Source organism: Peromyscus eremicus, chromosome 3 (genome assembly GCF_949786415.1).
Source record: "Peromyscus eremicus chromosome 3, PerEre_H2_v1, whole genome shotgun sequence".
Lineage (NCBI taxonomy): Eukaryota > Metazoa > Chordata > Mammalia > Rodentia > Cricetidae > Peromyscus > Peromyscus eremicus.
Genome location: NC_081418.1, coordinates 132,868,392 through 132,894,515, shown reverse-complemented (window position 1 = coordinate 132,894,515; position 26,124 = coordinate 132,868,392). Strand labels below are relative to the sequence as shown.

General features: G+C 49.3%; 1 protein-coding gene across 3 annotated transcripts in view; it reads left to right on the top strand.

Moving 5' to 3' along the window:
• Iqsec3 (IQ motif and Sec7 domain ArfGEF 3) overlaps window positions 1–26,124 on the top strand; it is a 96,027-nt gene that overhangs the window by 48,961 nt on the left and 20,942 nt on the right. For 2 of the 3 annotated variants that reach the window (XM_059256876.1, XM_059256877.1), the window contains exons 4-5: window positions 9,547–10,646; window positions 12,363–12,524. In XM_059256876.1, the coding sequence (XP_059112859.1) occupies window positions 9,547–10,646; window positions 12,363–12,524 (1,262 nt within the window). Of the gene's footprint in view, window positions 1–9,546; window positions 10,647–12,362; window positions 12,525–26,124 lie in introns of those variants that run through there. The other variant, XM_059256878.1, reaches the window with a different exon arrangement.

Below are 26,124 nucleotides of genomic sequence, written 5' to 3'. Positions count from 1 at the left end.
CTCCAAATTCAGGATCTGTAGGTATCCCAGTCTGCCATCTTTCTTGGCATATCTTCTAGACCCCAAGCTACAAAGTCCAGCCTCACCCCAGGGGCACCTTGCCAAGAAATGGTTGGCTAGGTTTCCAAATCACCTTTCCTCTCCGAGCCTCAGTTTCCTCCTTTGGGAACTCAGGTGCTGTACTGAAGTGTCTCTAGGCTCCTTCTCACTTCAGAGGTGAGATTTTCCCATGAGTCAGAAGGGAACCAGAGGACCAGGCTGTAGAGGATGGGCCTTGTGAAGACAAGGCCGCGCAGAAGTGGTACCCCACTTGGCTTCATTCTCAGAGAAGGATGTCACACTGCTGCTCTCTGCTAGTCCTGGTAACACCATAATGCAAAACACACCATCATTTTTGTCACAGAATTAGTCCTCCTGTGGTGGACATGTAGGTGCCACCCAGGACTCTCTGAGCACTGTCTGTCGGTCAGGCATAGTGCAAAACCTTTGCCACGCATTGTTTCCCAGATCTGCATATTGTTACTGTGCCATACCATGGATGGGAAGACTAAGGCACAGTCCATGCTCTTAACCTGGCACCCTCCCATCTCCGGCCATCACAGTAAACCATCTGTATAGGCGCCATAGATCAACATACACACCCTGACCTGCTGTGGAGCAGTCCCGCACATGGGGTCTCCTGCTCTCCACCTGATGTTTGAGTTTGCTTTGCCAAGTTCCAGAAACGCATAACATGACTGGCTTTAATGTTCTCAGTCGAGAAACATCGAACCAGAAGAACCCCCACACACACACTTTTGAAAGAAGCCCCCACCCAGCCCAGACTCCTCAGCACTGTGCCCCTCCCCCATCCAACACCTCCTTCTCCACCCTCACTTGCTGCCTCCTGGGAGCCTCATCAGGCTCTCATCTCTCAGGGCCCACATCAGGCTCAGCTGCTCTGGCTTCTGAAGAGAGGGAGCATGTCCTAATGACACTGAGAACCTCTCACTGCTGCTCCTGGCAGAAGCAGAGAGATCTTTCTCTTGGGAGCAGTCAGGGCCGCAATTAATTACCCATAAATCGTAGGACTCAGGGAGAAGTGAACAGACTTGTTCCTTAGCCAGTAGGTCCAGCTGCCCCCCACTTCCTAGGCACTCCAGCCCACCCCCAGGAATCTCCCACCCAGGCACTCCAGCCCCCCCCCAGCACTCCAGGCCCCTCCCCCAGGCACTCCAGCCCCCGACCCCCAGGCACTCCAGCCCACTCCCACCCCACCCCCAGCACTCCAGGCTGCCACATCACCTCTCAGCTCTCTACCTGACCCTGTTAAGAACAGGATTGGGGTGACTGGGTAGACCTGACCTGGAGCACTGCAGAGCTCCTCAGTGCTACGAGAAATTGTCTGGCAATATGGAGGGGGAGGGAGGATAGAGAATTTGATCAGCCTAGCTCAGGGAGAAAGTCTGGGTTTTTATTTCCCCCAAGCACAGGGAAGAATTCACTTTAGCTCACAGCCGCACGCATTTACGAAACTCCAGCCATGGGTCTGGCCCAGCACCAGGCAGCATGGGAATGCTGAGAGTTCAGAGCAAGGCGGAGGTACAAGCATGTAGCGGCTTTAAAGGATGGGAAGGCAGTACCGGATCAGCTGGAGCCAGGAGGGGTGGCTGTGCAGAGTGACTGGAGCAGAGGGTAATGAAGTAATAACTAATGTCTGTGCTTTCCGTGAGAAACCAGGCACTGCCCGAGTACCCGGGGAAACTGAGGCATAGCAAATGTCTCAAATAAATGATACCCCTGTAGAAACTGCGGTAAGAAGAGTAAACAAAGAGAGGGGTGGGTGGTCTGAATATCCCCCAAAAGTTCTGGAAAAACAGTTTGGACAACATTCTGTACTGGCTGGCTGGTAGCGGGAGGCGGCTTTCTGGAAGATGCACGTTTGAGACAGGTCTTGAAGAGAGGGGAATGTATGTAGCTGAGAAGGAAAGCTGAGCAGTGGCCCAAACATGCCCAAGGTCCACCAGCACAGGAGACCTGTAGGGGGCTGTTTCCCCACATGATGTTTGCTCATTGAGTTACTAGAGTGGCATTCTGACAGTGGGCAAGGTATGAAGACAGTCACTAGGGAGTATATTTAGAGTCCTGCCAAAGGCTTTCCCTGGGATGCCTCCCCTCTTAATTAGTTGCTAATTATCAGCCAGCATAAGCTGCTCTCTTAGATTCCCAACATGGAAACCATGGAAGAGGCTCTGAAATGGATAGGGGGAAAAAGTAAAAGTGTGCTTAGAGACTTGAAAATGGTAGCCACATAATTTGTGCCTGGCGTGCACAGGGGTTCTGCAGCTAGAATCTGGGATTGATAGTCTGACTGAGGACAAGGGTCCTGAACGTCAAGGAGTTTCACAGGAGGGGGCATCAAGAGTTTCAGAAAGGAGGGCCAAGAGAGGACCAGTGTTGAGGAAGCCACATAGCTGGTCTTTTTTTTTTTTTTTTTTAAGAAATTAGAATCCTTGGACATTCTTTTTTTTTTTTTTATGTATACAGAAGAGGGCGCCAGATCTCATTACAGATGGTTGTGAGCCACCATGTGGTTGCTGGGAATTGAACTCAGGACCTCTGGAAGAGCAGTCGGTGCTCTTAACCTCTGAGCCATCTCTCCAGCCCATAGCTGGTCTTCTTGACGGTCACTTCGGAGGACCTCCAAAGTTGTAGCATGCATAGAAACCAAAGAACACGGAGGCAGAGCAGGAGGTAGCTCAGGAGTCTGACAGTTTGGAAAGGAGGCCGGGAGTGCACTAGTCTTCCAAGAGGTTCACTGCAAAATAGGGGGTAAGCTGGTGCCTCGTAGGCAGAAGAGTCAAATGGAGTTGTATTTTAGTCTTCAGAGAACTGGGAGAGGGTCTGAAGGCAGGAGACAAGCAGTGATAGAAGGGGTGGAGGTTGGAAATGCAGATAAGAAACACAAAGATGAGGACATGTCCAGAGGAGACAGATGCTGTGGGATCGGTCATTTGCTCTGCATCAGATGGGGACGTAAAGAGTCACACGGGTAACCTGGGAATTTGTGCTCTCATTTATTCACTACATAGGATGCTGACTGTGTGCCGGGCACTGTCCAAGAACTGGGGACCAGGCAGTGCAAACAGCAAGCAAAGCCTCTGCCTTCACAGTGCTTTGCTTTGTTCCCGTTATATCTGTGACCACCCGGCTCTCAGAGACAACTCAAGGGAAGAAAGGGGCCTGGGGGGCTCATAGTTCCAATCCCATCATGCCAAAAAGCATGGAGTAGCAGCTTACTCCACAGTGGTGGGATCCAGTGGTAGGGCTCTTCACTGCAGGTCAGAGTGTGACAAGAATCAGATTCTGGGTATAACCTTCAGAGGTCCACTCCTAGTAACCAGCTAGGCTCCACATCCAAAAAGATCCATAATGTCCCCAAATAATACCACGGCTGGAGCTTGAGCATTTGAAATATGAGCCTGTGGGGGCCACCTTACATTCAAGTCGAAACACTCCATCTATGGCATTTTATATTACAAAGTGCATTTAGTCCAAATTTAAGCTTATCCAGGTCTTAACAATTCCAGCACCATTTACCAGCCTGAGTCTTGGGGTAGCAGAAAGAAAAGGGAGGCAGGGGAAGGAACCAAAGACTGTCAAAGGACACGATCTATTTGACAACTGTCTTTATGAAACCGGACACTAGGAACAATGAACATATCCCCCCAAAAGTCGGGGGAGCTCTAAACTGCAGGGTCTCATTAAGACTCAAAGCAATCTCTTAATTGTGAACCTCTGTTTAAAAAATAATGAGTTACTCTTAATAAAAAAAATTAAATAAATAAATAAAATTAAAAAATGAGTTACATGCTTCTGATAGGCAATGACTAAATATTCTCATTCAAAAAAAAAAAAGTTGAGATTAACATAGAAACCAAGGATAGAACTACAGCCAGACCAAAACTCATTAGGGAATATATCAAGTTTTCTGGCTTTCTGGCGATCGTGGCATCATTTGAGTTCCACCAAGCCTGGGCAGCCCTGCCGTTTGCAATCCACGTAACCTCTCTCTTGGGCTGATTCCACCAGTGCTTACAGCCTTCCTTGGCCAACAAATATTCCATGTTCTTGGCATCTCTAGCACTCTGGGGTCTTATTGTATCTCAGGTTTTCACCCTCAAAGTTTCACATAACTCCCCGTCAAAGGCTCCCTAAAGTAGGGCTATGACCCCATTGACCTTCCAGCCCTAAAAATCTAGGTCCAAGTCTCCATAACTTCAGTAACCCTTGTATCCTGGATGCCTACAAAACCAGCACCATGTACATGGTGCCAAGTTCTTCTGAGAGCATGAGCCATAGCGGGACCATTTTAGACCAGGGCTACAACAGCCTCTGAGAGTTTGTATGGTTAAACCTGAGGAAACACTTCTCTAGGCAGTCCTTTACAAGTGCCCCAGGGGCACTCTCTTTTCAAAGGTAAGTCTTTTGAATGAGTTTGCAAGTTTTACAACCTGGAGCCTCCAGCGGGTGGTCTTGTCACTTTAAATGTATCTTAGTTGGGGTTACTATTGCTGTGATGAAACACCATAACCCAAAGCAACTTGGGGAGTAAAGAGTTTATTTCTCTCACAGTTCCATATCACAGCTCATCATGAAAAGCGGTCAGGGCAGGAACTCACACAAGGCAGGAACCCTGAAGTAGGAACTGGTGCTGCGGCCACAGAGGGGTGCCACTTACTGGCCTGCTCCTCTTTGCTTGCTCAGCCTGCTTTCTTATAGAACCCAGGACCACCAGCCTAAGGATGGTGCCACCCACTGTGGGCTGCCCATCCCCTACCAATCACTAAATTTAAAAAAAAAAAAAAAAAAGCTTTACAGGCCTGCATATAGCCTGATCGATCGTATGGAGGCATTTTCTTAATCGAGGTTCCTTCCTTTCAGATGACTTTAGCTTGTAACACTGACATAAAACCATCCAGCACAACTACTATTCTGAACAGTGTTTTTCATATCTTTCTGCACTGCTTTTTGCTCCAGATTGTGACTACACACATGGCTGCAAGCACTCAACAATGTGAATGCTATGCTGTCTTGAAATTCCAATTACTTTTTAATTTAGGCTAACTTAAAATTTTAGGGTACTGCCAGGCAGTGGTAGGGCATGCCTGTAACCCAGCACTGGGGAGGCAGAGGCAGGCAGATCTCTGTGAGGCCAGCATGGTCTACAGAGTGAATTCCAGGACAGCCAGAGCTGTTACACAGAGAAACCTTGTCTTGAAACGCCCCCCCCCAAAAAAAAATTCAGGGTACAGGCAGGATTCAAACAAACTATTTCCAGGCTGTATCCAAATGGCTGTAGCCCAGTTCCCAATAGAGTCCTTGTTCCCATCTGAAATCTCAAGAGCACAGTCTTTACTACCCACAGTAACATCAGCATTCCAGTCCCTCAAGCTTCAACCAGTTAATCTCTGCTGACAACATTCTAGTGACTCTCAAACCCATATGTCCAAACTCTTCCAAATTCTTCCTACAAACCAGTTCCAAAGGCCTAAGAACCTCTTCTGGGGCATCAGGTTTCTTTTGTACCAGTTAATTTTGTGTTTTTGTAACCACAATACCTAAGAGAAACGATTTTTAAAAAGATGTATTTTGGTTCCCAGGTTGAGAGGGTTTGTCCATACTTGCAGAGAAAGCATAGTATAGCATCTCAGCTCGTAGTGGTGGGGGCTGTTCACTTCATTAAAAAACAGAGCATGGCAGGAGGAAGGACTGGCTACAGCCTGTTTTTATTTACTATTTCCACCAGGTAGATGCTCACCTCCTTAAAAGGCTCTACACTCTCCACCCTCTCAAAAACAAAACAAAACAAAACAAAACAAAACACAATACTATAAGCTGGGGGACAAACATTCAAAGTACAAGCCACTAGGAGACACTTCAGATTTGAACAGAGAGGATTAAAGTGTAGGAAGGACTTGGTAAGACAGGAACAGGAATCTAAATTTTCATTTCTTCAAACAGTATAGACTGAAGATGAGCTTGAAGATGCACCCTCCTGGAGTCATCTTGGCCAGTCTTCTGCCTCTGAGTGTGATGATAACTACCCTAGTTTGCTTCCTGTTGCTGTGATAAGCATCGTGGCGAAAGGCAGCTTGGGAAAAGGGGGTTTCTTTGGCTTAGAGGTCACAGTCCATCACTGAGAGAAGCCAAGGCAGGAACCTAGAGGCAGGAACGAAAACAGAGGCCATGGGAGAATGCTGCTTCCTGGCTTTCTTTTTCATGGTTTGTTCAGCCTGATTTCTTACACAATTCAGGACCATATACTCAGGGGTGTGGCACTATCACACTGGGCTGGACCCTCCCAAATCAATCATTAATTAAGAATATTAATACTTATTAATAATGCAATTAATATTAATACCTAAATACTTGCCTACAGGCCAAGCTGATGGAGACATTTTCTCAATTAAGGTTTTATCTTCCTGGATGACCCAAGATTGTGTCAAGTTGACAAAAAACTAACCAATACAATACCATACAAAGCAGATAGATTCTTTACCATTTGGAACTGTCTTAGGTAATGGGTTTCTGTATCTTCTTTCAGTTGCTTATGGAATCTTATCACCTGCCAAGATGCTCTTGGGTGTTGATTTCTCTATGAAATAGAAATGGACCAGTGGGAAAAAGATACAAAGTCTGGGCCTTGAGTGAGTTCATCATGGTCCTTGAGAAGGGATTTAAAAAATGGGGGTAAAGGCGGTGTTTTCATCTAACTCTCCATAACATAGCAGTTTCTTCCTTTGGGGCACACAGGAAATTATCCACCTTAGGTTTTGTCTTATTTGAAAAGGTTTACCTAGTTGCATCAGACCCACCAGGACATGCACTAGGCTTTTGCTTTGGGGCCACCAACCAGCTCCCAAATCATGACATGGAGACTTCTTATTAGTTATGCATGCTCAGCCTAGCTTAGGCTCATTCTGTCTAGCTCTTTTAACTTAAATTAACCTGTTTCTCTTTATTTACCTTTTGCCTCGGGGCTTTTAACCTTTCTTTCTGTATGTCTTACTTTTCTACTTTCTCCGGTGTCTGTCTGTCTGTCTGCTGCCTGGGTTCTGGCTCTGGGCATGTCCCTCTCTTTCTCCCTTGTTCTCTTCTCCTTTCTCTTCTTCTAGTTCTTTCCTCCCTCTTCTTTCTTCTCTCCTATTTATTCTCTCTGCCAAGCATCCCTGCCTATCCCTCTTCTGCCTAGCTATTGGCTGTTCAGCTTTTTATTAGACCAATCAAGTGCCTCAGGCAGGCAAGGTGAAACAAATGCAACACATCTTTACATAATTAAACAAATGTAACACTTCCTTACAGCATTAAACAAATGCAGCAGAAGCAAATGTAACATACCTTTACACAGCTAAAGTAATATTCCACAGCATAAACAAATAAATGTAACACATCTGTACATAGTTAAATATTCCACAACAAGGACGATTTCCCTTTTGTTATCTGACAGTTGATCTGAAATATGTTTCTAATATACTGGAAACTCACAGGAATAATGTCTATCACATTAATTAGGCCAGCTCAAATTCAAAGGGAGAGAATTATATAGGATAAGTACAGCAGGATCAGGACTCATTGGGACCATCTTGGAACTCTTCCTACCACAAAGTTGGAGGGTAGCTACTTGGTTTCTCTACGTAGCTCCTCATGTACCTCTAAGAAACCTGGCTCACTGCCCCAGGGGAATCTGTTCCTGCTCTTGCAGACATCATACTAGGCAGAAAAGAAGATCATGGCTTCATGGGTTCTCGGTGCTGAACTCTAGCATGTCCACTGAGGCTTAGAACAGAGATGCAGCCTTGCCCCAGGTGGGAAAGTCCCCCAAAGGTACTGCCCTACACAGGAAACCCAGTTGAACTGTGTCCAGACTATTGATGTAAAAAACCTGAGAAAATAAACGTGTTATTTTAAGCTGCTCATTGTTTGGTAATTTGATAGACAACATACTTGGTATGATTCTTTTTAAAGCTGCATTGGAGATGAAAGCCACGGCCTTACACAGATTAGGCAAGCCTCTGCCCCTGAGCTACATCTCCAAGCCCATCCTGGTATGCTTTTTAACATCACCTTGAAGACTCCCCTGTAACACATGGATCTGATGGCACTGTAGTGCTTCCTCCTGATGCTTAGAGCCTGTCCCAGCCAATCTCACACATGGCCTTTGGTGGGCTGAGTCTGTCAGGAAGCAGGTTACAATGCTGTATTGAGGGATGGACTTGCCTTTCCATCTGCTTCATGGATAACAAATCTACCTGTGCTCCCCGCCCCCATCCGGATTCCCCGGTGATTGTGGAAAGTCAGTGCTGTGGTGACCCTCAGTCCACTCATCCAGATTTTTAGTTACGGAAGGATAGGGTGTAAGTGGAGGGCAAGGATGAGTGGAGGGTATAATTTCAGAGTCAAGGTACACACATTCACTCCCAAAGGATTCAAGGGACTTACCTAGGAGTCTACAATACTAATTAAGTCGATCACCTTAGTTTTAGCCTGACCCTTTGGTTAAATTCAAAGCCCTCCAAGGGGCGTGGTTAAATGGTCAGTCACTTGGGTTGAGGGGTGTCTCCCTAGTCCTTTCTTGAGAAGTTTTGGTAAAGTAGAGAAAGCAAGAATCATAGCAACCTAAGGTGGGTCAGGGGGAATCAGAGGTGAAGGGCAGAGCTGAAGAATGAGGCAAAACACAGGGATGCTGGGAGCTCTGTTCAGGCGGAGCCCTAACCAAGCTTGGCCCTTGCTGCACAGCTCCTAGGGATACAAAGGTGATTTGAAGCATGGTCCCTGCAGGGGAGCTTACTCTTGGACCTTTGTCCATCTCATTATGTTCACATTTATGGACCACTTCCCATGTGCCCAAATCTGGACTGGGGACTGCTCATGCAAAGACGGTCCAACCCAGACGCCAAGCTGTGGGTGCTCTCGGGGAAACAGAAGCACCCCAGGGCAGCGAAGTGGGCGCTGAGAGTTTTGTTTGTTTGATTGATTGATCTTAATAAGCATCATTGTTTAATTTTTCATTTTTAATTATTTTTAATTGTGCAACAAGGCAGAAACAATAGTGTAATAAACCCCCATACAGCCATCACCAAGCTCCAACCATCTTTATTAATGTCTTATTAATATTAATATCATGCTAACTAGTACATTTTACTGTATTTCGATACAAATTCGAGATATGTATTTTACTCATAAATACTTCAGCATGCGTCTCCGACGTAAGAGTTCTTTAATAATCAAGAAATTAGCTAAATGGGACTTGCATCCCAACATCTCTGTTCACTGCCACAGGGGCATCACGAGTTTGAGTGTAATCCTCCATCTTGCCTCTAGGAGTCTTGCCAAGGACTTGGCATATCAGGCATGTCTGGTCTGGGGTCTTTGAATGTGGGCTCCCAGTAAAACTACCTTGTGCACTGGAGACCCAGAACCTGGGTCCAGTGGTGGGCTGTACTGATGTAATCCATGCTACCTCCACCCTCCCTAACTGAGCCCTTCTCTCTGTCCCTGCTGCAGATTGAAATGCTAGAACACAAATACGGGGGCCACCTGGTATCCCGACGCGCCGCGTGCACCATCCAAACCGCTTTCCGCCAGTACCAGCTCAGCAAGAACTTTGAGAAGATCCGTAACTCGCTCCTGGAAAGCCGCCTTCCCCGGCGGATCTCGCTGCGCAAAGTGCGGGCGCCCACAGCCGAGAGCCTGGTGGCGGAGAAGGCGCTCCTGGAGGGCTGCGGGCTCCTGGGGCTGCCGCTGGGGCGCTCGCCCTCCCTGCCACCCACCTTCGCAGGCTCGCTCACCGAGCTAGAGGACTCCTTCACCGAGCAAGTGCAGTCCCTGGCCAAGTCCATCGACGACGCCCTCAGCACCTGGAGCCTCAAGACCATGTGCTCACTGCAGGAGAGTGGCGCGTACCAGCTCCACCAGGCCCTGCACCCGAGTGCGGGACAGGCAGGTCTAGAGGCCGAGGCGCGGGAGCCCGAGAGTGGCCCAGGGTCTGGAGATGAGGCCGGTGGCCTGCCACAGGGTCACAGCGGTACCCTCATGATGGCCTTCAGGGATGTCACAGTGCAGATCGCTAACCAGAACATCTCTGTTTCCTCCTCCACCGCCCTGTCTGTGGCCAACTGTCTGGGCACACAGACCAACCAGGCCACAGCTGAGCCAGAGGCCGGCCAAACAACCGAGCAGGGGGATGCCGCGGCTCAGGAGATCTCGGAAGCCCCAGCCTCGGAACAGGCGGAACCCCCGGGTGAGAACTCAGATGCGGCGGAGAGTCGCGCCCAGGACGCACATGGACCAGTGGTTGCCGAGGCCGTGGTTGAGGAGGCGGTGGCGGTGGAGGCAGAGGAGGAAGCGGAAGAGACGGGGCAGACAGGGAAAGGGGCGGAGGCAGGCGACAACTCTGAGCAGTTGAGCAGCAGCAGCGCATCCACCAAGTCCGCCAAATCTGGCTCAGAGGTTTCGGCCGCTGCCTCGAAGGAGGCCCTGCAGGCGGTGATCCTAAGCTTGCCGCGCTACCACTGCGAGAACCCAGCCAGCTGCAGGTCCCCCACGCTCTCCACGGACACCTTGCGCAAGCGGCTGTACCGCATCGGCCTCAACCTCTTCAACATGTGAGTGAGCCTGGATTCCTGGGAAGAACTGGAGGGAGGGACCAAGAGGGAACCTGCAGCTACCCAGTCCTGACAGCACCTTCCCAGGGTCTTCCCAAGCAGTTTGTGCCTGGCCTGATGATACCCCTCGCCCGAGCTCCCAGGGAACGTCTAAGAAGTACACATTTTATTTTCCCTGATGACCAACACATCGAGCATAGGTTTTTCACAATATTTTTTTTTTTTTTTAAGATGAAGTGGTGGTTTGGAAAGTGGGAAAATACAGAGTTGAACACAGGCAATATGAAGACCGAGCAGGAATCATTGAGGATAAAAATGAAGTTAGGAAAACGGTGTTATTTCACGGGGATCACAAAATGAGGACATGGTGGAGAGAGGGAAGACCGTGTAAAAATGACATGGAGTCCCTGCTGAGAGGGCTCTGTTGGGAAAGGTGGCTTCTGTGCAAGCCTGGCAACCTGAGTTCTGTTCCCCAGAACAACCAGAAAGATAGAAGGAGAAAGGGGACTCCCCAGAGCTGTCCTCTGACCTCCTGTGAAGGCCATTCCCTCTCCCCACAATAACAATTTATCTTAAAATAATTTTAATGAGATAGAAGGGTAGGTAAGAGGAGAGATAGACAGGAAGGAAGTACAGAGAACCAAGTGGGGATAGAAAAGGAATTAGGGAATGGAAGGAGAGAGATTTATGACTGCCGTATGTCAGAGACCCAAATAAGACTGTGCAACAGGAACACACGCCAGGTGACACAGAGCAAGTAGACACCTCCCTCCCTGTGAGACATAAAGTCCATGAGACACTCATTAACCCTCTCCCATCCATTCCCTTGTAGCTCCCAGCCCAGAGCATGAATCCTTTCCTGAACTCATTTATTCATACAACTATTATTTATTGCGTCCCAGGCCTGTACCAGACAGATGAGTGAGACACGGCCCCTGGCCTCAGGATGCTCCAGGTCAGCCTGGTAGCTCACCTGCAATCCTCCCAATGGTATCTGGAGATAGGGACCATCCTCCTATTTCACAGAATAGCAAACAGGCTCACAGGAGGGAGGAAAGTTGCACACTTCAACCGCTAGCAAGAGGTAAACCTAGGTGAGACCAGAGCCATCCACCTTTTTGTAGATCAGGCTGCCATCTGGTGAGCGCAGCCCCACCATAACACACCATCATGACCCCATATCCTTCTGCGCGCACATGACATCAGATACTCTCATCCTTCAAGCTGTGATCCCCAGACTATCCCTAGTGAAGAACCAGTTTGATTCCCTCCCCCTAGATGCGGGCTGGTACCTTTGCAAAACACAATACAAATGAATTGCTGGGAAAGCAGTCACGGGCTTGATGTCCTGAAAATGTCAAACATTTGAGGAAAGGTTTCCAGTGCTTATTTATGTCCTCAGAGCCAGTGAGCTCCAGCTCCAGGAGCAGCTGAGGTGCAGGCTGGAGGAAGTGCCTCCTCAGCCCACCTGGGGGCTTTTGGGGCTGCCCAGAGCCTTAGGGCAGGAACAGAGAGGGGATCCTCTCTGCTTGCTCTGGGCTCTTGTTGGTCAGACCTCTTCTTGCTCCAAGGCCCAGACCTCCCCCTCCCCTGTGATGTGCAGGTGACAGCTGCTCCAGTGGGGAGCCCTGGTAGATTTCCCGGGGTTTGTAGGGGTCAGGACGGTCCCAAACAGGCTTGGCTTCCTCTCTCCTCCCCACTCCAACCCCTCTACAGAAACCCGGACAAGGGCATCCAGTTCCTGATCTCACGTGGCTTCATCCCTGACACCCCCATCGGTGTGGCCCACTTTCTCCTCCAGCGGAAAGGCCTCAGCCGCCAGATGATAGGAGAGTTCCTGGGAAATAGCAAGAAGCCGTTCAACCGCGACGTGCTGGAGTGAGTGCCCGTGATACATATGTGCCCTGGACCCAACCATTCTCATTATTTCTTGGGAGGTGGGAATCCTTGCTATAGCCAGATTCCTATAGCCAGCCGAGGGGCGCTCAGTGCAGTTATTCATTTGGTGGTAGGATGAGCCTGGAGCCTTTGGATGCTCCGGGGACACCCTGGGGCATGAGAAAAAGGAGCAGGGAGGGAGAGATAAATAATAATTAATTAATTGGGCAACTCAGGCCCATTTCTGGGGGACAACCCCTCAGCCTACCTTCTTCTCTCTGCACCTGTCCCAGCAGCCCCGGGACACCCCCCATGCCAAGGCTCATTTTCATATTGGTAGAGGCAAAACATGGAGAAAACGGGGCTGTAATGAGTGTTCTTAAAACAGGGAAATACTAAGAGTCCATAAACATGAATTAACCAACAAAATCGCCACCAAAGAGCCTATGCCTCAAACTGCAGTAAATGGCTGGGGTGAGGGCGATGGGGAATGCCTTAGCTAGGCCGGGCTTTGCACTGCTCAGCAGCTCCATCTCTGGAGGACAGGGGTGGCACTCCTTCCGCTGAAGAACAGAACCCTGGAGCCTCCTCTTCCCTGGGAAAGGTGAAGATGGTCCCTAAATTCTACTCCAGGCCCCTGGGAAAGCCTGTCCTCCTTGTTCTTGTTCCTGTAAGGGCTACAGAGAGAGGGCCAAGAGTCACTGTGAGCGATTCTGGCCAGTGCTGGAGGGATGATTCTGTTCATGGAGCAGCCATGGTACTCTTGCAAAGTAGACATGGCATAGCTCTCTGTGTCCCACCCTGTGAGAGGATGGGGGATTTGGCTATGCAGGTGGACCAGTTGCTCCCTGAGGATGAGGCTGGGCATCCTGGCACACCTCATGGTCTGGGAGAACTCAGAGACCCAGACGGCAGCTCCTTGCACACTCTGAAGTCACTGATGGTGGACGGGGGAGTGCCATCTCAACGCAGGTAGGGCAGCAAGGGCTGAGCCCCGTCTGAAGGACCTCAGCCTCCCTGGATGGCATTGGTTAGGCAGAACTAATGCCCTCCCCCTGCCTCTCTGGAAACTGGAGCCAAGGCCTGAGACTGCACACTAAAAAGAGTAGTGAGAACTGATAAACTCCAGCCATTCCCATTTACTCTCTTTCCTTCTCCTCCTTCAGCTCCTCCTTTCCCTCTCCTGCCAGCCCTTGTGGGTGGCATGCCCTGAAATGATACCCAGGAAACAATAAAGAAGGAGGAGAAAGACCACATTCTCCACCCTCCCCACCCCATGTCCTATCTTTGGCATTCTGTCTCTTTCCTTTCCACTAAGTTCCTTCTGACCAGCTGACCCACACTCCCAGGTGACTCTGATTTGTCTCTGTCCTCTGGGGGGCAGGGACAAGAGTGACCCTGCTCCCCTTATGCCTGTCTTCTTCCGCCACGCCCATCCCATGTGACTGGGCCAGCATTCTAGTACCAAGCCCACATTTGATCTGGAGCAGACAGGACACAGGTTTTGTGCTGAGCAATGCAGTGAAAACTAATTGTCACCCTTCCCAGGAGACCTGGCATGGTAGGGATTGGGTGAGTCACTGGGTGGTAAGAGCTTCAGACCTGGGCCTGCTGCTATGGCCTGTGATGGAGAAAGCCAGGCTAGGAATTAATCTGGCATCTGAGGTACCCGTGCTTGAGCTGGACCCATATCAGTTAGCATTTCTACTGAGAGGTAGCTGATGGGTAGATTTTAAGATTCGGCTGTCTCTGCTCCTGGGTGCTAAGTAGCATGGGAAATGTGTTTGCTTAAGTCCTGTTTCCTTATCTGTGAGATGAGGAATTTGGGCTGCATGGTCTCACAAGTCCCTCTGAGACCTGTGAAATCTGTCATCTTTCCCATTCCTTGGTGCATTTACTGGTCGGTAACTGGTTTGAAACAGAGAATCATCTGCTCTAAATGCGGAGAGCATGCTTTATTATCCTGCCAGAGAGTCTCAGAGCTGCCCCTGGGCTTGAGGGCAGTGCTGGGGCTTCAGGGAAGAACAAGATGACTATTATTATTCACTCAACAAACACTGAATGCCTAGTCTGTGTTTAGAATGGACCTGGACTAGGCATTCTGTATTTGTATGTGGGAGCAAGCATGGGCTTGTGGGCTCAAGGAACTTACATACCTGGACATTGATAGGGAGGGATGAGAGAGGAATGTGAAAAGGCAATAAGAAGACCAGGGCTTTCCTGTTGGCGTCCTGGGTATGGGGAGAAAAGTGGAGTACAGAGCAGAAGCATGATGCCACCCCCACAAATATCTTATGTCCCACGCTTTATTCTGCAGCACAGAACCCCAGGGTCCGAACTCTGCCACACTCAGCCCCACAGAACAGAGCCCTATGCCCCAAGTTCCTAACTCCTTAGTTTGTGCCTGAGACAGAGCTGTCTCTTCCTGCAAAAAAGCCAGGAGGACGTGGGGAAATAAAGAGAGCCAGGTGTCACCATCAAGAGCCAGGACACTGGGGGCATTGGTCTCTCTCCCTGCCACCCTAGCCACCTACCTGGATGGAGCGCAGGTAGTGACAGCTGTCTGATGCTGCTTTGCCCAGGCTGGGAAGGCTTGGCTGGGGTGCTCTACGGCTCCCCTGCCCCCACCTGAAGGCATTCTGCAAGTCACATCCATATTCCATCCATAGCTGTTTGCCAGACAAAAGGACATAAACCTCCCATGCCCTTGGAGACTGAGACATGCCAAGGCGCAGAGCTCCCTGAGAAGCAGCAGCAGGAGGGAAGATGGAGGCGGAATGACTCTCAGAGGGAAATTGTGTTAGAGGCAACAGTCAGACCCATGAGGAAAAACAAAAAAAGGCTAGAGAACCAGAGCAGAAGCTGTCTCAAATGCTTACCCAAGTCCGAGCATACCATGACGGGCCTTGATTCCAGAGTGTGGTGCTTGCTGTTCTTGGGAGCTGGTGGTTGTCTCCGTGCACTGGTCTCATTTTCACAGAAGACGCATTGCAAAAGGAATGTGGTGTGGTTTGAATGCGAGGTGTCACACGCTCATCTACCTGAACCCCCGTTGCCGGTGGTGTCTTTAAAGGTTGTCGAACCTTTTGTTATCTGCCCGGTTGGCAGATACAAGGCCAGGGCAGGGAGGGTAGATGATTATAAAGCCCAGCCTGGTTCCGACCCAATCTCTCTGCCTTGTGGTCTGCTGAGTTGTAAGCAAATTCCCTGACACTCCCACCACCTTCAAGCTTCCTGACCAAGCTTTCCCAGCCGTGCTGAACCATATCCCCTCAAACCATGAACGAGACTAAATACATTCTCATTTGGGTTGTTTCCTGTAGGGTGTTTGATCACAGCAATGAGAAAAATAGTCAATATAACAAATTGGTACTGAGAAGTGATGCCATTGCTCTGACTTGGTGGTTATTGGGTCTTAAGACCTAGTTAAAGAAAGAATATGGAAGAGTTTGGAGCTGTAGGCTAGAGAAGGCTTAGAAGGCTATAAGTAGAGCCTTGTGAGATGTTACAGTTAGAGTCTGGAAGAACAAAATACTGATTGAAGCACAGACAACAGAGGTCCAGATCCTGGGGCTGTGATCAAGGACCCTGTTGGGACCTGGACTAGAAGCCATTCGTGTTACATTCTGTCAAAACATCCATCCTATACAGATTCTAAAGTTTTGTGTGAGACTGAATTCAGAAGTAATGGATTCTGGTTTCGAGGCAATATAGCATTAGAGTATGGCATTCTTATGACTTCACTGCAAATACAACAGTCGTGACATCACCATGAGCCCTGGATGTGAGATGTGAAGGTCCAAGGGTTGGTATCTGCCTTGTTGAGATTCAGTCTTGCTTTGGTCCGATCCTTCCTTGCCATCCTCCTATTCCTCCACTTTGAAACTCCATTTTACTCAGTACCATTTAATACCAGAAATACGAAATTTGTCTTTGGATCTTACAGGGGTTCACAATTAAGAGGCTGTCTTGAATCTCAGAAGAGATCTGGGAATTTGGAGTTTTGAACAGTGTTGTGGAACCATAAGACTATGGTGACTTTTCAGTATAACTATGGGTTATACTGAATGCATTTAGCATTTTGAAAAGGCACCTAATGGAGGCTAGAGGTGGGGCACGATGGTCTGAATGTCAAGTGTCTCCTGCAGGCTTACGAGTTTGAACACGCGATTGATTCCCAGCTCACCGTGCTATTTTGGAAGATTGTGGAACCTCTTGGATCTGGAGCCTAGTTGGAAGACCCAGGGCTCTAAGGGCAGAACTAGTTGGTTACAGCCAGGTCCTGGTTCCAGCCCAAGCTCTCGGCTTCCTGATCCACTAAGATGTGAATAAGATGCCTGATGCTCCCATTACCACCAACCTGCCCACTACCATTCCCTACCATAATGGAACTGTGTTCCCTCTAACTGCAAGCCAAAATAAATCCTTCCTGCCTTAAATTACTTCTGGTCAGGTATTTGGTCACAGTGCAAGATAAGTTACCTGTATAGAATCACTTCTACTAGGCTTATAATCAGATAAGAATAAAAGGTATCAAAGGGCCATGCCCACTCTAAGTTGTTGGCTGTTTGTTTTTATGTCCATCTTGTTACATAAAAGTCATAGTATCTACTGAATTGCATTTTTTTCTCAAGACAGGGTTTCTCTGTGTAGCCCTGGCTATCCTGGAACTCACCTTGTAGACCAGGTTGGCCTTGAATTCACAGAGATCTGTAGCTAGAGTTTTCCTGCCTGGCCCACAGTCAGGGCAAATCTCTCTCACCTGCCAGTCCCACAGCCACTCAGACCCAACCAAGTAAACACAGAGACTTATATTGCTTACAAAATGTATGGCCATACCGGGCTTCTTGCTAACTGTTCTTACATCTTAAATTAATCCATTTCTATAAATCTATACCTTGCAACGTGGCTTGTGGCTTACCAGCATCTTCACATGCTGTTTGTCATTGTGGCGGCTGACAGTGTCTCTGACTCAGCCTTCCACTTCCCAGCTTTATTCTCCTCCTTGTCCCGCCTATACTTCCTCCTGCCTGACTACTGGCCAATCAGTGTTTTATTTATTGACCAATCAGAGCAACACATTTGCCATACAGAACATCCCACAGCAGAGATCTTCTTGCCTCTGCCTGCAGAGTGCTAGGATTAAAGGCATGCACCACCACCACCCAGCAAATCACATCCTTTCAAGCAAAGGTTGACGTGCTGAACTGCGTAAGACTCAGGAAGATTTCTATAAATGTTAGCTGTTTCCATTTTTATTTCTCCTACCTAAAACTGAGAGGCATTGGAACCTCTCTGCTGCTTCTTCAGTGCAGAAAAGCTTGAATGTGCCTGTTCTGGTTTGATATCAGGTCTGCTCACTGGATGAGAACATGCTAGGATTTGCCAGGGAGGGATGAGAAGGACAGGGAGGGAGTGCCTCCTTCTGGGGACTGCCCTGTATCCTGAAGACATCCTTCTGAATGTATAGAAGAGACACCTTGCAAGTCCAGGCATACGTAGGAGCCAGGCAGTATTGGGATCCTCTGGGGCTAGTTTCCCCTGACACACACACACACACACACACACACACACACACACACACACACACAGAGTTTTCACATGGCTGGGAATTTAGCTCTGCTCTATTTCCTTCCTAAAGTGTTCGCTTCAGCGGGTTTGAAGGCCGGCGGATGGGAGAACGTTCCGGGACAGCTGTGAGCAGTCTCTCTTCTGGCGTACATGATTCTTTCCGATGTGAATCACATGCATGGGGAGGACACCCATGTCTATCATTTCAGGGGAAATGCTCGAAGGGCAGCTGTAGGGTTAAGCCGCCAGCCGGAAATTTCTGGCATGTTCCTTCCTTCTACTAGTCTTCTCGGTCCTTTATGAAGTTCCGGGACACATTAATTAGCATTTGATGTTGGAGTCAGGTTTTCATGACTTCATTTCCACCAGCATGTGTTGGCCGGAGTATAACAGACTTGTTCTTCTGGGGACATTTTGAAATGAAGACAGATTGTCATATCCAACAGTCTGGAAGGCTGTGGCCTTTCTTTCTGGCTAGCAAGAAATCTTTTGAGAACATCTTGTCCACTGCATTGTGTGTGATTTCAGAGCAGACCTTATGCCTGAGGAATTCCCTTGAGGAGAGGAAGGTGAGGCTGGGGCCCAGGTAGACCCTTCTCTCCCCTCCGCTAGATGGGGGAGAGAAAGAACCAGGTCAGAAGAAGACTCAGTGCTATTTCCATGGCTTTCAAAAGTTCTCTGCTACCATCCAGAGGAGCAAAGGGGCGTCTCTTTTAAAAGTGCTGTCTTGGGGTGACATAAACCTAAAGGTAAGGCACTTAGCTTAGCATGTTCAAGTTCTGGCACCATGAGAAAAGGAAAACCAGTGATATCTTTTCAGATTACAGCTTTGAACTTCCACCTCTCTAGGCACCCCACTCCATCCCTGACATGGATCAGGACTCTCTTGAATAGTAAATAATCATGAAAGCTGAGGATTCCCTTACTCCCTGAACTGGAGACTTTAGGGACCCCAAAGATAGGGTGAACATATCCAGGCTCAAGGCGCCCTCTGGCATATACATTGGGATTTTACACAAATGGGCATTTCTAACTCCTGCCCCCTTCCTGGTCTCTCAGGGCCCCAGCTCTGGAGGGGTCATTCTCATGCCCCGGGGAACATTCATTTGTAGGCTCCAACCAACCACTCTCCTGTGAGACTTCTAGGAGGGACTTCCAGGGAGTCAGCTTGCCCTGAGGATCCTTAGAGAAGTATCAGGGAAGCACAATAAAGATCACCCACTGTTTCAGCATCCAGGATGTGCCCGCACGTGGACACAGCTCCAGGAATCTCCCATGCAAGGCCTTACTTATTCCACCTCAGTGGCAGCTATGGGAGTGCTCATTTCTAATAATGCAGGAACCAAGAAACAGAGAGGTTAGGGAGCTTCCCCTCAACCACACAGCTCATAGATGGCTGAGATCTGCAGCCGGACAGAATGAGCCCATAATGCCACAACACACCCATGTCTGTGCCCCACCCCGTGAGAATCGTGATCTGCTGCATTCATGGTTCTTGTCAGTTTCTGCTTCTGAATCTCAGCACTGGAAGGCCCTATGGGTGCTCAGCTATAGCTCAGTCCTCTCACTTTGCCTAGGTAGAACAGGGATCCAGAGAGAAGAAATGGCTTGTCCACTGGCCGGTGGTAGGGAAATTGAGCAGAATCAGGTTCACCTCCATCCTTTTACTCTCTTCATTTGCTATGCCCTAATCTTCTCATCTGGGAAAGAGCAGGGCCGAGCATGTGATGCCCAAGTCTCAAAAGGTCTGCACTAGGTCCGATCTCCTCTGCATGGTGTGCATTTAAAAGCACTTGCAAGAAAGCTGGCTGGTGGTATCGTTTGGACACTGGCTGCTGGTATAGGAAGGGGCATTGCCAACACCTCAGCTAAAAGGGACTTTGAATCCACTCACTTGCCTAGCATGTCAACACGGGCTTGATCTCCAGAAACAATGAAAGCCACTACCTACTAATCCTGCTGTACCAGGACCTATGTGTGTAGCGTCCTCTTAAAGCGCATACCAGCCCTGCCCAGAAGACATGATAGGCATTGTGTCCCTTTTGGAGGGGAGTGAGTGAGACATACAGGAGCCTAAGCCAGGCTGCTGCATAGCAGAAACAAGACTCAAACCCAAAAGCTTGACCTCTTCCCATGCCCCACATTGTTGCAGCCTGGTCTTACCTCTCAAAGTGTGGTGTCCCGACTGACAACATCAGCATCACCTGGAAGCTTACTGGTGACGCAAATTGTCTCTGCTCCAGGCCACTGAATAAGAAACTCTGGGGTGGGGCCCAGTAATCCGGGGTCAGTAAGGGCACCAGGGGGTTCTAGATATGCTTGGCTTTCATGACCCCTACCCACCAGGAGGCCACCAAGTCCAGCAAGACAAAAATGTCTTCTGGCATCCACAATGACTTCTAATTTGTCTGGGTAGTTACTGCTGAGTACTCTTGATGCCTGGGTCCTCAGGATGTGCCTGGCAGGCGTCCCTTTGGAGGTGGCCTCAAAGAAGACTTTTTGTGCCCCAGTATCATCACAGAAACACTGGAAGGTCCCCCTGAGTCAGCGTCCTCTCATTCTGCTTCCCTGGCCCCGTTTACTTCCTAAAAGTCCTTAACCTTTCCAAAGCATGTTATGAGTTCTGACTAGAAAAAATAACCCTCCAGCGGATGAGGATATTTTTAATTAAATTGTGTAAGCCAAGCACTGCAGAATAAAAGTGGGGTTCCTGCATCCCAGGGCCCTTTCCCCTGAAGCACAGCTACTTGCTCTTTTCCAGGCCTCAGCTGGACCTCACTGACAATATCTTTACCATCACTTCAGACCAATTAAAAGATCCCTGCTGTTGCTATTACCTATTTTCAGCTCCCAACCAGTTCCTTTGTCTGCCAGACACTGTCTTGTTCGCCTTTAAAAAGAAGAAGAAAAAAAAAAAAAATCCCGAGATGACGCAATTCATTTGGATCACAGTTGTGTAGGATGCTTCATTTCCCCGCAACACAAATTGATTGGGTGAGCAGATCAGTGCTAACAAGCAATTTGATGCAAGAGTCTACCTGTTCATACAGACACAGACGCAGCTGGACCTCTGCTTCCCAGCCCTCCTCAGGTGTTTGTTGCAGCCCCCACCCCAGCCCAGCCCCTCTAGACCTGCAGAAAAGGAGGAAGCCCACGTAAACCCTCTCTTCCCACCTCCACCCCCGATTCACTGGCTGATCATCCACAGCCCTCTTAGGCAGGTTCAGACAGACTCTCCTGAAAGCCGTCCATGTCCACACACCCTGGATGGAAGGAGGAAGCAGTGTGTGTGACCCATGCTGCTTCACCGCCCAGCATCTGCAGCCCTCCAGGACATGTCCCTGGCAGAGGTCTGGGGTCAATTCCAGACAATCTTGGCAAAGGAGACTGAGTGATCCTAAGCCCCTGGGTAGAGTTTCCAAGGGCTCTTGAGTTTCTTCTCCAGCTGACCTTCAACAGCACAGAGTCCCGTTTCATTCAACCAGTCTCTCATTCACTCATTCACTCACCCTACAAAAGTTACTGGACTCATATATACTCTAGGGAAGCAAAGGTGAGACTAGTTGGCCTATCCCAAAGCAGATCTGAGAAGCAACAGCGTGTTCTGACCATGCAAGGAATTGCTGGCGTAGACAGAGAACCATGGAAGTTGGGGAGACCAGCAGACCTTCAAGGTTGGGATTAGGTGGCATAAAAGCAAGACTGCAGGAGGGAGCCAGGAGGAGGGGGGAAGATGGGGGCGGGGGGTTGCTAAGGGTCTACTAACTTTGCCAGAAACTTGACCTTCATGCACGGGATGGATGTGAAAGGCTCTGAAGCAAAGCAAGCAGGGGAGCCAGTGAAGATCAGGCAAGCATCCTGGAAGGATGGTTCTCAAAGATAATTTGAAGGCAGAGGGTAAGAAAGAACCAAACCCATAGCCACAGCCCTGGCTGTAGCGGGGAGGGAAATGGGCAGTTCCCAGAGCCTGTGGCAGGTGTGGGAGGAGAGCAGAGAGCTATATCACCGTGAGTGGCCTCCTGAGTGGGCGAGAATTAAGGACACTCGTCCTTGCATATAACTGTGCTTGTGTCCTGGGCTCATTGCATTGGAGTAGATATTTCCTGATACATGTGCACATGTTTTCAGTTTTAAATGGAGGCGTACACTGCACCTACAGACAGCTCATCTGCAGAATTGATCCAACTAGACATTGTCAGATCCTTACTTAAACAAGTCAAACTGTTAAGTATCAGGTAGACAAAGATGCACAACCTGGCATCTATGTGAGAGAAGTTGGCACATCCTACAGTCTCACGAATGTCACCCAATAAGGACGTTCAGCCCACAGATGACTCAACCAGAAAAAAAAAAAAAAAATAAGTGCCACTCAAGCTCCGGCGATATATGGAAGCGATGGTGATGCACTTGCCCCCAGCTTGGTAACACTACCGCTGACTTTTTACAAACCATGGCAATAAGCCATGGAGACCCAGCCATAAGGGGCCTGAGTGAAAGACAGCCCTGGTGAACTCTCAGCTACGGTAGCAGTTAGAGCCACTGGAACCAGTGAGGCCACCTGAGGAAGTGTTTTAAGACAGGGAGGAAGGCCTGGGGGCCACCTCTAAGTCAGAGGTCAAGTAGAAGAGGAGTGTCTAGAAAGAGAAAGGGGTCACCCCGGGGAGAGGCAGTGCTCCCCATAGCTGTTGGGATGACAACTAGAGTCTGTTGAACCTGGTGATGTGGTGACCCGTGGTGGCCTTGACAAGAGATGGTTGATGGAGTGCTGACAGCATACACTGGACTGGAGCATGAAGAGAAGTGAGGACACAAGATGGCGTGAACAGGGAGGGGTGTCTTCTTGAAGTTTGGCTCCAAACAAAAGCAGAGACAAAGGGAGGGAGTGAAGAGCAGGGAGGCATCAGCACAAGGGCTTTCATCTGGAAACTCAAAGAGACACACATTGGGTCTTAGTAATGGTACATGGGACTGTGGGGTAGAGTTGTTACCCAGTGTGTGTAAGGCTGTGGTTCTGGAGAGAGAGAGAGAGAGAGAGAGAGAGAGAGAGAGAGAGAGAGAGAGAGAGAGAGAAGTTAGTAAAGGAGAAATAGCAACTCAACACAACCTCTCACACTTAGCATCCCAAGTTAAAGCCTCATGCTCACCTTAAGTACAGGCCCAAGCTCACAATGAGCTGTAGGACTCACCATGGGGCCACTCTTCTTCATAGCTCCCATTTCCCCTCCATCCTTCAGTTCCAGACTCCTCTGAGCTGTATCTCCAACCCTGCACCCTGCATTCACCCTCCCCTGCTATGACCCAGACTCAGCCCCAACGCATCTGGCTTGGACCCCTGCAGGAGCATCTTGACTGGGCTTTCTGCCCCCCTCTTATTCACTGCTCCCTCTCTTTTATTTCTTCTCCCTCAGCAACCAGCGTAATCTTCAAGAAAACTGGATCATATCACTCCACTGCTTCTACCCTGCTGCTGTTTCTTACTGTGTTCAGGATAAACTCTAGAATCCTCATGGCTGGCAAATCTCTGGCAGGTCAAGGTCCTATCTGTCCCAAGCCTCTGTGTCCTCTGGGCTCCCTTCCTCTCTACATTGCAGATCCAACCTTTTCTAGGTCCTTGGAGTTCTTGTCTACCACCGGACCTTGGTCTATGCATCAGCCTCCTCAGCCTACCTTCTTCTCCACAACAATGCAGTTCATTTTTCAGATATCAACTGAAATTGTGTGTCCCCTAAGAGGTCTTTATGGACACAGCAATACAAAACCATAGCCAAAAAAAGTAACTTGTGGAGGAAAGGGCTTATTTCAGCTTACAGTTATTCATACAGTCCGTCACTGAGAAGTCAGGGCAGGAACTCAAACAGGGTCAGAACCTGGAGGCAGAAGCTGGTGCAGAAGCATGGAAGAGTGCTACTACTTATTGGCTTTGCTCCTCGTGGCTTGCTCAGTCTGCTTTCTTATAGCAACAGGTTTACCAGTCCAGGGATGGCACCACACACAGTGAGCTTGTCCCTCCCACATCAATCGTCCATCAAGAAAATGCATCACAGGCTTGCCCACAGGCTAATCTGGTGGAGGCATTTCCTCAACTGAGGTTCCTTCCTTCCAAATGACCCTAGCTCATGTCCGGTCGACATCAAACTAGCCAGCACCTCACCTCAGAACAGAGGCTGTTTGTATTGCTAGCCACTCACAACAGGTCCTTGGTCCAGCCTTGTACTTAGGAGACATTTAGTGCATGTGTTGAAAGCAAGCCAAGCAGCCAGGCACTCCCAGAGCTCTGGGAAGGCCTAGGAAAGGGAAAAGAAGAAACCGGGGATGTGGACTCTCCTGTGGGGTATGTGCCAGGTGGGCTCTGAAGTGGAAGGAAGCCATCCAGCCTCCCTGACACCTTTGACAATCATAGCCATGGATACTGTCTGTATAACTGTGTCCAAATGTCCTCTAAGGCACCTCTCAGACCCCTACTGTGGATCTGGAGGAGACAGAACCCCTCAGGGAAAACCCCACTAGCACCAAACACTGAGAAGCAAGGAAGAATGGAGAGGGGGGAAAGCAGCCAAGGCTTGCCTGGGAGGTGTTCCCGAGTGAGGTCTGTGCAGTCCCCAGGCAGGGCCAGTCTTCTATGAGCATGTTACAAAAACAGCAGATAATAGTTTATATCGCATAAAAATCCAGATGATAGGCTTGTCGCATACTTAGTAAGATACTAGATTAGATATTTTTCTCATCACTTAACAAAATACTTGACGGAGCCAGGCGGTGTTGGCGCACGCCTTTAATCCCAGCACTCGGGAGGCAGAGGCAGGAGGAGCTCTGTGAGTTCGAGGCTAGCCTGGTCTCCAAAGCTACACAGAGGGACCCTGTCTCGGAAAAAAAAAATACTTGACGGAAGTAACTTAAGGAAGAGTTTACTTTAGTTCCTGGTTTCTGGGGTGCAACCCATCAAAGCTAGGAAGGCACAGTGGCTGGGGCCGGCCCATCCACAGCAGCAGCGTGGGAGACAACATCTCCTCACTTCCGGGGGCAGGGCAGGGAGGGAATCAGGAAGTGATGAGAGAACCAGAAACAGGTTGCTGGGGGCTTACGTCTGCCAGCTAAGTCCTGATCCCCAAAGGTCCCATAACCTCCAAAATAGTACCACCAGGTGGGACCCAGGTGCTCAAGCACACGGGATTATGGGAAATGTCTCACACTGAACATGTAACAAGCCCTCGGTAAGCAAGGGTCCAGAGGGAGCCTCCGGACTTACGTTTGGAGTCGTGCAGCCCCATGTGCACACGGGGAAGCCCCAGCAGAAAGAGGCTTCCCAGAACCAAGACAGGAAAGCCTGCTTTCAGAGTGGTGACAGCGCAGTGTGAGGCAGGCAGCTAGGTGGCCCAGGGGACGCTGTGTGTAAAACTGAGAGATGAGAAGCCCCAAGGAGACTGCTGGGACACTAGCGATGAGAGGGGAGGTTACCCGCTCTTGGTAAACTGAGCAACAGTTTGCTCCCTTTAGTGATTCCAGGTGACAGAGAAGGATGGGAAGGGGGGTTTTCAGCACTAGCAGATGCTGCAAAACAGAAATATGGAGAAAGAAAATGAGGAGAGTAACGGATGTAGAGATGCCAGCTAAAATCCCTACTGAAGGAACACATGTTGTTAGGGTCACAGGTGACAGTCCTGAAGATGACTGTCTACTGGAGCACGCTGCTGCGAGACAGCACAGTCTGCCACCAGTCATCTTCCCCAGGAGGACACAGACCCCACCAGGAAAGCAAATAATGGCTCTCTGAGTAGAAGGCGGAATGGCCACTGAGAGTCACAGAGAGATGACTTCCAAGCCAGCCAGAGAGCTACATCCTTGTCTGCCACTGTTGGGGGAGTCTGTGGTACCTTCACAGGTGGCTGTGAGCTCACTCGGCTTCTGTGTCCTGCTTAGGGAATATCAGAGTTGAGATGGGGGTGGAGCAGGTCCTAGGAGTTGGCCTTGGTTAACCCATAGCCGTATAAGAAGTGGCTTGCTGTTATGGAGGAGTGGCTCAGCCCATTCT